Below are 12,621 nucleotides of genomic sequence, written 5' to 3' on the forward strand. Positions count from 1 at the left end.
GAACTTTCATTAGAGGTACATAACACTGTATCTCTGTATCTTATCTCACAGGGTCCCCCAGGGCCGCCCGGGAGCCAAGGACCTGCTGGACAGCCAGGTTCAACAGTATGTAATAAATGTGGTGTGTGTGACCCAATGTGTGAAAGATTGCTTGGAATTCTGTGTGTGTTTACAGTCCAGCACTGATGTCTCTTTAAGGGTCTGGATGGAGAGCCAGGGCCCCGGGGACAGCAAGGAATGTACGGCCCAAAAGGAGATGAAGGTCCGCGTGGATTTAAAGGGGCGACTGGACCAACAGGGTTGCAGGTGCAGGATATGCCACATACATTTGTTTTTCCAGACTGTGACTCTTAAAGTTAAACAAAACAAAATCAAAGTTGGGTCTATGAGAAAACAATAACAGAGGGTTGCTTGATTTGCTGGATATTTTTGTAACTAGACTGCCATTTTAAACCTGCATCCCTGAGTTGTTGCATGTCATATTGAGCATTCTGTCAGTTCCAGATGTCCTTATCTATTGACTGCATGCAAGAATGCACTGTGTTTGCAAAATCTTAGTTCATCTTCATCCAGATGGGACATAGTTTTCACAGTTCATTGAGGGGGTTAATCCACCTTAATTCTGAAACGGTACAGCTCTAAATTTGAATCTGTTCCTTTAGGGAATGCCAGGACCCCCTGGAGACAAGGGAGAAACTGGCAATGTTGGATCCCTGGTAAGATTTGCATATCATTAACCCTTATATGAATAGTTTGGCACTAGAATCTTTTTTTTTTTTTTTTTTTTTTTACCAATAAATGCTACTCAAAAAAAATTTGAAGAATTGCTTACCTATCTGTTAATGAGTTGGATTTTGAATATAATTTGCCATACTCCACAGGAAGTTGAATTGGAATTTGAACTGATTGTAGTCTGTGTTGAAGTGTTCTTCCAATCTAGTCCATAAAATGGTTAAATATAAAGAAGTATATATTTAAGTTAAGTACACATTTCTATATATTCAAACATTTGTTTGTCTGTCTTTGTGTAAGGTCTATTAAAACCAAACTTTAAGCCTTTTTGTAAGACGCTTCTGCAGTTAATTTTATATATTTTTGCAATTCATTTTAATTCTACTTCTTGCTCAAATTGCAGTTCTGCGTCCTGTGTGCTACCTATTCAGAAACTGAAATGTATAAATGTATTTTCAAAAACATTCTCCAAATGAAAAGAGTGTTCTAAAGGAAACAAGTCTGCACGCAAGTAAATTTTCTGCACGCAAGTTGTCCCAAACCTGAATGATACCTCAAAAAATAACGCTTGTCAAAGACACTGTGCTGTTACTATGCTTAGCCAGTGGTTTCCAAGCCTGTTCCAGGGGTCCCCCAACAATGCACTTTTTTAATATCTGCTTTGTCTGACACATCCTGCTGATGATCTGAATCAGGTGTTTGAATAGGGGACAAAATGTGCACTGTTGGGGTGGCTCCAGGATCAGGTTTGGAAACCACTGTTCTAAGCAATCACATTTTCACCAGGCATATGAGAAAATGGATGATACCTAAAAATCCCTTAAATCTAGGAAGCAATATTTCATAAATATATACCAATTGGAAATGGCTTGGTAACCACACATAACACACTAACATGGCAGGCAAGCACAACTCGCGTTTACACATTTACTTACATAAACATGAAATGTAAAAACATAATTTGCGGTATAAACTTATTCATGAAAAAATAATCATTCACTCTAGTCAGTCCATCGTTTCAAACCTGTACAGCATTTCTTGTGTGTGTGTAGGATGGGAGTCTGTAGAGATCTATAACACTGAGAGATGAGGAAACTGTTAAAGAAACCATGTGAGACTAGGGCATCATTCATGTGTGTGAGTGTATAAGTGTCAGGCCCGTATGAGCCGAGAGTGACAGAAGAGAGAGAGAGTGATGCTGGTTCTGAAGTGGAAGGCAGCATGACAGCTGCTAATCAGATTACCGTGAGCCTGGGCTGTCTAATGAGCGCGCTCCTTTGTGACAGTCTTCTCGCGGCTCCGTCAACCATGAAGGAATGCAAAACAAGATTCTCAACGGTTTCACACACTTGCACGATTAGATGAAGTGCATCAAAACTAAGCAAAAACAAAGCCACAAGACCTCACTGGGACCGTCTCATCCATGAGCGAATGCCGTGGATCATGGGATTTCCAGGCCCTAAAGCATAGCCACCGAATTTCCCGTTTTCTCTGTACCGGTTTGTGTTAAGCCTCTGTGATGGATTCTCGGGTGTGGGGTGTTGTATATTTCTGAGACTACACACTCAGCCTTGGTGTTGATGCTCGCTGCAGCCTATCCAGCTGGATGCCTCGCGAAGCAATAATATCTCTCGGTGGAGACTGCGTGCGGCGCACTAGCAATAGGTTTTGGCCAGTTTGATTAATGGCTCGTGTTCCGCCCTTTGCAGCACTAAGAGGTATGCTTCAGGAGTTGAAAATTCATGCAGTGTAACCAGAGAATGGAGAAGTAAGATGGTCCTTATTAAAATCCAGACACATCACACAGAGAGGAAATCAGCCCGCCCGTAATAGCCTGTCACCACCATGTCATAGATGTACAAAAAAAACACCCATCTGACACGAGAAAGGTGCTGATTGTAGAAAAAGAGAAGGAGAGAGAGTACATGTCTAATGATGTGTAGGAAATGCTTAATCATTCTGCTTCTCATCAGGGTCCTCCAGGACAACATGGTCCACGTGGCCCCCAGGGAGCCATTGGGGGAGAGGTAAGTGTCTTTGTGTTTTCCTTCCTGCCTATCAGCCTGCTGTGCTGTAGGGTTCAAGTGCAGGGCAGTAAATCAGCACTGATTAGGGGTTGTTTTGTAGTTAAACACCTCAGTACTGCTGAGACATAATGAGGAGTCTTTGCTTCACGACTCCAAAGAATCCGTCCTGTGTATAAACACTCTGCCGTGCCGTAGATGAAACCCCCTTGGCTGTTATGAGGTCACATACGACACCTCATTTCTCTTGCCTCACTCTTTCATCCTCCCCATATCTCTTTCTGCCCACCCTCTGCTGATTTTGAGTGTTAAATTATTAACAAGAAGTGGGATATGATCCTTCTGCAAGAGTTATATTTACTTCTCTATGAATGATTAAGGAATATTAGACTATCATCCCTGAGAGAGGGTTATATTTACCTCTATTAATGGCCGCCTTTGAACATCTCCCATGTGTTAATAATTGAAAAGTGAGAGACGCGGCAGTGACCCATACGCCAGCACTCTCCCTGAGCTGGAGAAGAGAGGAGATGTGCAACGGGGCTGACTGTGCCCATCATAAGAACACGGCACAGGTAGTCAGGATAAGAGATGAAGAAAGCGGTCACTATACATGTGCTGGTCATCCATTTGGCTTCATGTGTTCACCTCACTTAAAGGCACTCTGCAGAGAGACTCCAAAGACCAGGGCAGCCACTTTAGTTTAGACTCATCTGAGACATTCATACTCAGCCACTGCAGCCATAAACGCCTCAGCCAGGAGGAAGCTGAACAGTATGGCGTTTTAGCATAATAAAATGTGATTACATATACACAGAAACTGTGTTCGGTAGTCTGTAATCTCATCACTGTAATGTCAACAGTCTGCAAGTAGAGGAGACAGCATTGCATGCATTATGTATGAAACTGACTCAGTTTTGTTCTGTGTGGCAAGGGTCCTCAGGGCATGCCGGGCGGAGTGGGCCAGCCAGGAGTGGTGGGAGAAAAGGTAGACCTCTCTTACTGTGTTTATGTTCAAGTGTTTTTCTGATTTATGGGGGAGGTTGTATTTATTTGTTGGAGGGTGCTGCCTCTGGAACTACGTAAACATGTAAGCCTAAGTATGATGGATGATCGCTTTCTTCTCTTTGTTTGTGTCTTTTTGTGCTCTGTCTAGGGTGAGGACGGAGAAGCAGGGAATCCAGGAAATGTGGGTGAAACTGGCCCCTCTGTAAGTAATTTCCTCCTGTTACCTCTTTTTCTCATTAGTCTTTCATCGCCAATGTATCACTAACTTTCCTGTTGCTTCTATGTCAAGGGAGAAAAAGGTGACTTGGGTGAGAAGGGTGATACCGGCCTCTCTGGGGCTGCAGGGCCCCCAGGATTTAGAGGCACACCTGGATCAGATGGACCCAAAGGAAACCCAGTGAGTAACTACTCCCATAGTTAAAACTGTCAGGAAGATTTTACTCTGACATCATCCATTTCCCTCAATAGGGTCCCCTTGGATTTCCTGGAGACTCAGGACCCTCTGGAGAGCCAGGTGCTAATGTAAGTGCGCCAGCACACACCTGGATCAATTCAAGCTTCAAGACTGACACATTTTGATGGTGAATACACATGGTGATTTGAATAATTGTTGGTTATAGGGTATTGATGGTGGACCAGGAGCTAAAGGGGATAATGGCGATCCTGGTAAAGCTGTAAGTTGAGTATTTGAGCAGTTTGTGATGTCGATGAAATTATACATTTGTGATACTAATTAAAATAAATATTCTGTTTTTAACAGGGACCCCCAGGAGCCTCAGGGGAGCCTGGCCCTCCAGGGCCACCAGGACGGAGGGTGGGTTTGGCCACTGTGAATTGTGTACAGAATGATTTCCATACTGTGTTATCTAATCACTAGTCTCCTTCTACACAGGGACATGTAGGTCCTGAGGGAAAAGAAGGGAAACAGGGAAAAAAGGGGGCAAAGGTAAGTCCTTTATAATAAACCTTCATTTAAAATCTCATATGTAGCATATACATGTTTTACACTAGGACATTGCTATCTTCGTCAGGGTTCTGCTGGTGCAGAGGGTCCAATAGGGAAGATAGGGCCCGTCGGACCACAGGGACACCCTGGAAACGCTGGTCCAGAGGGTTTTCGTGGGATTCCAGGCTCTGCTGTGAGTCTAAGCACATCTTTTTTTTTTTTTTTTTACACAGTACATCAATCTTCTGTAGATAGCAGATATCTAACCATGTGACTCACCCATGCTTATTACTGACCTCTCTGATTGCTTAATCTATCTTGAACGTATCGCTCTGCCTGGTTCTTCTCCAGGGGGAGCAAGGGTTAAACGGGCCCCCAGGGCAAACGGGACCCCCAGGACCTATGGTAGGGTTTCCACCACTTCTTTCTCTCCCATATCGATCTACAACTGTATCAAATACTGGTCTAAGAAAAGAAGACAAATGATTTTGGGCTTGCAGTAAACTCTGCCTCGCAATGAAATTGCACTCTGTGACTGGCTTTACTTTATATAGGGGCCAGCTGGATTACCAGGACTGAAAGGAGATCCTGGCATTAAAGGAGATAAGGTATGAGAGCATCATAAAGGTGTGATACCTGACTGCACTTTTTTACGCAAGATAAAGTAAACTATACAGCCTAAGAGAGCTGTGAATGCAACTGAACGGCAATTACATCTCTCACTAAAGACAAGCATAAAACTCTCAAAGCATAACTTCCCGGCAATGTGGTCATGCTGAAATATTCTTTGTGGTTGCAAAATTATGGCATGTGGAAATCGTAATGGCTTAGTGCACAAGTTGTATATTATAGCTCTGCTGTCCTTTGTGCTGTCTAGGGTCATGGTGGGCTGATTGGCCTGATTGGACCTCCAGGAGAGATGGGAGAGAAAGGAGATCGAGGCCTGCCGGGAAATCAAGGAGTACAAGGCCCCAAAGGAGACGGTGTATGTATATATAAACTGTATTACCTATACTGTGTATGTATATACAGTTTTCTTAGTTGTCTATGTATAAATAAAGTAGAGTAGGCAATTGTAATGCACGGAAATTCTCCATCACAAACAAGCCAATCAGAAACTGCGGTTGCTAAGAAACCTGAGAAAGTAGAATTTCAACATTTCATGAGAAATGTTCGATAAAAACTGATTTTGAATTTTAACTTGAATGGCCAGTATCTTATAAGCTAAGATGCATTGGATTTTAAACTGATATTTATTTTGTCTTCAGATTGTTTGTCAAGTGTTAGCATGAATGGCATTAATTAATGGTGGTCTAAGTGGAAACATTATTTTGATCTCTTGGAAATAGGGCGTTGGTGGCCCTACTGGCCCTACTGGCCCACCTGGACCCCCTGGGTTGTCTGTAAGTTGCCTTTTTCAGATGCATTCCTTTTTCTCACTATATTTATTCATTATCCTTTATTATTTACTTATTTATTTGTGTGTGGAACTGCTTTTGAAGATACCTGTGATTTTAAATTGATTTGTGAAATCATATTGCTTTTTTCATTACTGTCACTTTCTTTCTCACTGGTAGGGTTCAATAGGTGAGAAAGGATCTAAAGGAGACCAGGTTAGTTTATATTTTTCTCACTGCAGTCTTGTTTCTTTAGCCTCTCTCTGTTCATATGGTATTTGTTTGTTCTGATCTGAGCTCTTGCTTCTGTTATGAAACCTGAGTGAAAGACATTGGCAGTGCCAGAGATGTATCCTGCTGCTCCAACTTGGATAATCCCTCTGAACGGATCGCCATATGAAGCTCTGAGTTGGCAGTGGCCTTTGAGGAAGGTGCCAGATTTAGGGATGCCTGACTAAACTGTTTCTGTTTTTCTCCCCCTCAAAGGGAGCCATCGGTGCAAGAGGAGATCCAGGACATGCTGGCCCACCTGGACCACCTGTGAGCCACCATGATTTCTCCTTACTTTTCTGTCTGTGTCTTTTATCCTGTCTCCTCATGTCTCCCATCACTCTATTTCCCTAGGGCCCGCCAGCCACCATGATCGAGCCACTGCCAATCAGAGAGGGACGTAGAAAGCGAAGGAGACACTCAAACCGACAAGGAGCCGGAGCCAGGGCAGAGACTGAGGAGGAGGAGGAAGTAGTCCAGCTTAACATGGAGGATTTCCTACAGGCAGACGAGTCTCTGGATGACCCAGAAGGCATGGAGGAGGTGTTCGCTTCACTCAACTCAATGAAAACAGAGGTGGAGCTCATGAGAAAACCACTCGGGAGCTTCGAGAGTCCTGCCCGCACGTGCAAGGAGCTGATGTTGTGTCACCCAGAATACAAAGATGGTGAGGAAGTCTTTACACATTTCCCCATAGTTAATTAATTACATCCATAGGGAGGAATTCACTAAGAATGCCTGCTGATCTGGGTTTATTTGCACATGCTGTCTGTTCACCAAAGGAATTATGCAAATAAGGTAACATTTCAAAACCTGAGCTGAATGGAATTTTCACAGTACAATTCACCATCTTGCAGGCCAGTTTTGAGTGCTTGGTTGTGGAAGATTAGCAGACTACCACCGTCTGACATACTTCACTGGGACTGTATAGTATCACTCTACTCCACTGATGTCCCTGAATCAGCTTTTTAAAATGCTGCACCATACATCTGGATATATCAAAATGACATTCAAAGTTTGTCTTTACAAACTTTCCTTACTCTTGTTAAAATTAGTTTTATGAATTTGCATTTGGCAGATGCTTTTATCCAAAAAGACCGGTTTATCAGTTCATGCATTTTCCAGAAATCGAACCAATGACCTTGGTGTTGCTAGCACCATGCTCTACTGTTCGAGCTACAGGAATGTCTTTATTTTCATTCAACTTCAGGAATGGAATTGTTATTTACCACACGACCTTGGCAAATAGCACTGATTATTGTTAAATCTATAAAGATTCTACATCGCATATAAAAATGTTGTGTTTGTGCTCTTTGTGTGTTCATTTAATTGAAAAATATAAATACTGTAAATACTCAGTGAACATGACAGTTTACTGAATTGGCCCCTCTTATTAGTCTTCCCAGCTAAATGAGAATTTGAAACTATTTAAAGAGATCTTGCAATCCACCCCCTTAGGTGAATATTGGATTGACCCAAACCAAGGCTGTCATCGAGACTCCATCAAGGTTTTCTGCAACTTCACTGCGGATGGGGAGACCTGTCTGCACCCTGATAAACGATTTGAAACGGTGACTCTCAGACCATGCTCACGTACACTGCACACGTCTTCCTGCAGTCTCAGTTCAACAGGCCTTCTGGAGTCTGAAGAAAAACACGTCTGATCTGTCTCCTCATCTCTCAATGCAGGTGAAGCTGGCCGCCTGGAACAAAGAAAAAGCGGGCAGTTGGTACAGCCAGTACAGAAAGGGCAAACAGGTGCTTTTCTCATCAAATATTTTCCTCTCATCTTTTAACTGTCTGACTGTCAACATGCATGCAGCACCAAGTTTAGATCTACACACCTTTTTAAATAGCATTTTGCCTCCAAATTCTTTATTGTCGATAAACAAAAAGTGCACAGTTTGTTAGAAACGTATTGTCTAATCTAATAAACAGACAAGTTGTTATGGAGGTTTTTACTCTCAAATTAAAGGCGAACAATGGTGAAAGAGATTTTCGAAACTGTCAAACAATCAACTGAGATGCATCACTCAACGCATGTGTGTCTTTGATGAAAATAAAAAAATAAATGTTATGTCTGGTCTAGAAAAAGGATATAACGGAATTTATACGCGTCTCTATCTGAAACGCCTTGGGCCAAACTCTCTTGAGTGCAGGCTTGCGACCTCCATCCGTCTCGACTCATTAAATGATGCTTGAGACTAACAGCTAACAGGCCTGTTTCACTTGCAGCGCATTCATAAGGTGTGACATCTGACCCTGTTATAGAGATTTAGGCAGACAGATGTCAGTCTCTCTTGCCTTCATTAGAAATAACATCTATCATGGATGTGCAAGTTTGTATGGATGTCACACAATAAGTGTGTCTACAGAATTGTCTTTGATTAAGCTGAGTGCTGCTTACCCATGATTCCCCACTTCTGTAGTTCTCTTACATTGACACTGATGGAAACCCAGTGGCAGTGGTCCAACTGACCTTCCTGAAGCTCCTCAGTGCCACAGCTACGCAGACCTTCACCTACAGCTGCCAGAACTCCATCGGCTGGTACGACGTGACGAGCCACAGCCATCAACATGCCGTGCGGTTCCGCGGCAGCAACGACGAGGAGATGACGCAAGCCAAATCGCCATTTATCACGTCACTGTATGATGGTTGTCAGGTGAGGTGATTTCTGTAGATGATATGATCCCACACAAGAAGCTTTTACTTATGACATTGAGCAGCACTGCAGTTCTGATGATGTGGACATATACAATACCATATACAAAAGTTTGGGGTCAGTAAGGTTTTATCTTAATTTTTATAAAGAAAATTAATGAATGCATCCTTGCTTTTATACAAGATTTTTATTTCAAATAAATGCTGTTCTTTTGGACTTTCTAAGAAAACGGAATATATATATATATATATATATATATATATATATATATATATATATATATATATATATATATATATATATATATATATATATATATATATATGTTTCTTAAAATGAACGCGTTACATACAGGTATGCCGCGTATTCTCGCAAGCACAGTCTTAATTGAGTTAAATTAAGTCTTAAAGGAATGTAAAGAGTTGCGAGAAAATGGGATTCGTGTCAGATCCGCATCATTTCATACAGACATTTATTGCAGTATCTGTGATACTAGCCTTCTTTTATAAAAAGATGCCATTAAAAAAAATATTTAAAATATAGGCTTTAAAATTATTACAATATAAATATATGAAGAGTTCAGATGCAAAAGCCTCTAAGTGCCATCTGCAATTTTCTTCTAGAATGATTATTTTTATCAAGCTTGTATATTTATGTTCAGTAAATTCACTTAAATGGCAATGAAAATTACTTATTAATTGTCATTCAAGTGAAATTACTGAACTTACATATATAAGCTTCATAAAAATGATCATTCTAGAAGAAAATTCAGATGGCACTTAGAGGCTTTTGCATCTGAACTCTTCATATATATATAAAGATTGTAATGTTAGGTGTAATTAATGTGATTAATTAAAGAAACTTTTATTAAATGATTGCAGACACTATATTTATCACAAGCCCACTGTTGAATATTAGTGTATTAATGCAATTCTAATAATGTTTGTTAATTTTGTGGTTTGTAGTGTAGAAATATGTAGGCTCTTTATAAACTATCAACAAAACCAGATGTAACTGTATTTTAGTTTGTCCACAGGTGGGTGAATAAACCCCCTCGAACGTATAGTATAGTGCAATTTCTAAAGTGAAATGAGGCATGTGAAAGTAAACACTAAAATATTTCCCAGCTGATGAGCTACAGTTTATGAAAAGCATCTGTGCTCAAATTCACAGTCCTAATCGACTGATCAAGATAAAAATCGAAAAAAGGCCAAAACACCTGTGTTCGTGGTTATTTTCAGCTACTGTAAATGAAGCACTGATCTAAAACAGCTCTTTTCTGATGAACCTGCTTATGCCATCACAATGTGTTTGTTTTGTAAACCGTAATTTTGTCTGTATCTCCTTAGGAAAAAACACCTACGCTTAGTTTCTTGGAGTTTTAATGAATCACCAAATTAGCCTTCCGTATGCAGAAAATGAGGAGCTATAAACAATCAGAACGCGCTAATTCTAAAATAGCACCCAGCCTTTTCAGCAGGAGTTCAATGCGTTCTCCAGAACCTAATAGGGATACTCTCAGAAAATCATTGCAGAGCAAAACTACACTTGAGAATGTGCTTAAAAACCAGGAGCCTTCTTTCAGCTAACGTTTTGTTTTCTTCCCACAGACACGTAAAGGTCAAGAGAGGACCGTGCTGCAGATTGACTCTCCGCGATCAGAGCTTCTTCCGCTCATAGATGTAGCAGTATCAGACTTTGGGAATAACAACCAGAAGTTCGGATTCCATGTCGGACCAGTGTGTTTTAACAGCTAACGCAGAGGACTTGCCAGCTAAAGAATGGAGTGATATTTATTGCGTAATATGCAAACGGTGGGTTTGTGGCATGTTTTTCAAATGACTTTTGAACATCTGATGGGTTTCAAAAGCCCTCAGTTCCACGGTTGCAACGCACGGACGCCAGCCAGGATGAACTAAGCACATTTATCAAAGGGAAGTCTTTTTTTATCTCGTTTCCAGCCTATCTTTATACTCTACTCACCTGTGGATTAAATTATGAGGCGTGACCCACTAGAGTTCCGGGAACTGCTCCGGCTGAAAAACCAATACATCATTTGTCTGTCATCCGCGCCACAGAGCGTTTTAGCCCAAAGCATATATGTTGAATTTACAGCCTGTGACACAGATCTCATTTTTGTTTGTCTCATTTGATAGCGATGATTTGAAATTAATTTGCCACTTGAGGGATCTGCCTCGACATTGAAGGGTAAATATTTCTGAGACCCATTTCCCTGCCTTGACTGCAATGGGATGCCAACTGAGGCGAAGTTATACCTCTTTACTAGTTTTGACAAGAAAATACCACCCCGATCTGTTTGTAATTCCTCGCTCGAATATTCCCTGTCACATCAAACTTGCAGTGTTACTCATCTTTAATCAGTGTACGCTCATACATAAACAATGTTAAATAAGGCCCGAGCTTTTCAAAACGCAAAGCAGTTTATGTGCGTGACTCAAATGGAGCCCAGCTGCTTATTAATATGTAAAGTAGTCCGCTCACTTAAGCAGCTTGTCTTGTTAGCAGGCAGCCTTGTATGTTTCCCTGTCAGTGATCCATGTTTCCATGGTGCTAGCGTATCAACCTTTGCTCCACACCGCTCAATTGCTTCATATATATGTGTGGTAATGAATGAGAATTACTGTGTTTGGTTGCGAGAGAGACGTCATATGAGCATTACACTGAAGACTGGCTAAGTTATGCTTTTTTTTTATGTAAACTCATTCATATCTGGATTTATGATGGTCAAGAGTATTGTGTGCTGTGTGTATGTGTTGATATGTCTTGTTTGTTGTGTTTTCCCACTGTGGTGCTAAAGAGATTTGTTTTTTTGCTTTGTGTAATGATAATTTGTTGTCTCAGGGGCAGAGGTAGGAAAAGGGAAGACATCTGTGGTGCTTAATACTAATGGTGTTAGATAAACACTCTCAGAACTAAAAATGAACAATGCTGTAATATACAGCTAATATGGTGCCAAATACATGATCATCTAGTAGTTGAACGTCAATTGCTTCTTTACTGTCTTTGAGCGTTTTTACTGATGTGTGAAGAGCTGGGTGGTCAATGTGCATAATATACTGGCAAATGATAAAGATGTAGATCAAAATTACAGATTTTACACAATGTTTATTTAAAGTTCACATCAAATTGGGGGGAACAAATTTTGTTTACAAAGTTTACTGTCTGTTCAAAAGGTTTGTAGATTTGGACACATTTTACGCAATATTTACTCAATTTGTGTGTGTGTGTGTGGGGGGGGATAAGAACAGAAAATGTGATTCTTTATATATATATATATATATATATATATATATATATATATATATATATATATTAATTATTTACTGAAAAAAAATTTTTTTCTTACTCAGCATTTTATCTAGTTTTCAGTAGAAATATCTAAAACATCTAAAATCAAGATACATGTACTTAAGAAGCAAAATGACAGAAGATATTAAGTATTGTATCAAAATTCACTTTCTTACAAGAAAAAAAAGGCCAATGGGGTAAAAATAATATTAATGCTTTCCCTTCACTATAAAAGATTTTCTTACTTAGTATTTTTGTCTTGTTTTCCAGTA

General features: G+C 40.5%; 1 protein-coding gene across 1 annotated transcript in view; it reads left to right on the top strand.

Moving 5' to 3' along the window:
• Nucleotides 1-12,292, top strand: part of col5a3a (collagen, type V, alpha 3a) — a 64,466-nt gene extending 52,174 nt beyond the window's left edge. The window contains exons 45-67 of the mRNA XM_081370765.1: nt 52-105; nt 199-306; nt 663-716; nt 2,706-2,759; nt 3,691-3,744; nt 3,913-3,966; nt 4,054-4,161; nt 4,233-4,286; nt 4,385-4,438; nt 4,525-4,578; nt 4,657-4,710; nt 4,796-4,903; nt 5,062-5,115; nt 5,265-5,318; nt 5,588-5,695; nt 6,060-6,113; nt 6,288-6,323; nt 6,594-6,647; nt 6,732-7,044; nt 7,836-7,948; nt 8,067-8,135; nt 8,807-9,040; nt 10,651-12,292. Of these exons, the coding sequence (XP_081226891.1) occupies nt 52-105; nt 199-306; nt 663-716; nt 2,706-2,759; nt 3,691-3,744; nt 3,913-3,966; nt 4,054-4,161; nt 4,233-4,286; nt 4,385-4,438; nt 4,525-4,578; nt 4,657-4,710; nt 4,796-4,903; nt 5,062-5,115; nt 5,265-5,318; nt 5,588-5,695; nt 6,060-6,113; nt 6,288-6,323; nt 6,594-6,647; nt 6,732-7,044; nt 7,836-7,948; nt 8,067-8,135; nt 8,807-9,040; nt 10,651-10,797 (2,046 nt within the window). The 3' untranslated portion in view covers nt 10,798-12,292. The remainder of the gene's footprint in view (nt 1-51; nt 106-198; nt 307-662; nt 717-2,705; nt 2,760-3,690; nt 3,745-3,912; nt 3,967-4,053; nt 4,162-4,232; nt 4,287-4,384; nt 4,439-4,524; nt 4,579-4,656; nt 4,711-4,795; nt 4,904-5,061; nt 5,116-5,264; nt 5,319-5,587; nt 5,696-6,059; nt 6,114-6,287; nt 6,324-6,593; nt 6,648-6,731; nt 7,045-7,835; nt 7,949-8,066; nt 8,136-8,806; nt 9,041-10,650) is intronic.
• The last annotated feature ends 329 nt before the right edge of the window (nt 12,293-12,621 follow it).

The sequence above is a fragment of the Scardinius erythrophthalmus genome (genome assembly GCF_964197995.2).
Source record: "Scardinius erythrophthalmus genome assembly, chromosome: 1".
Lineage (NCBI taxonomy): Eukaryota > Metazoa > Chordata > Actinopteri > Cypriniformes > Leuciscidae > Scardinius > Scardinius erythrophthalmus.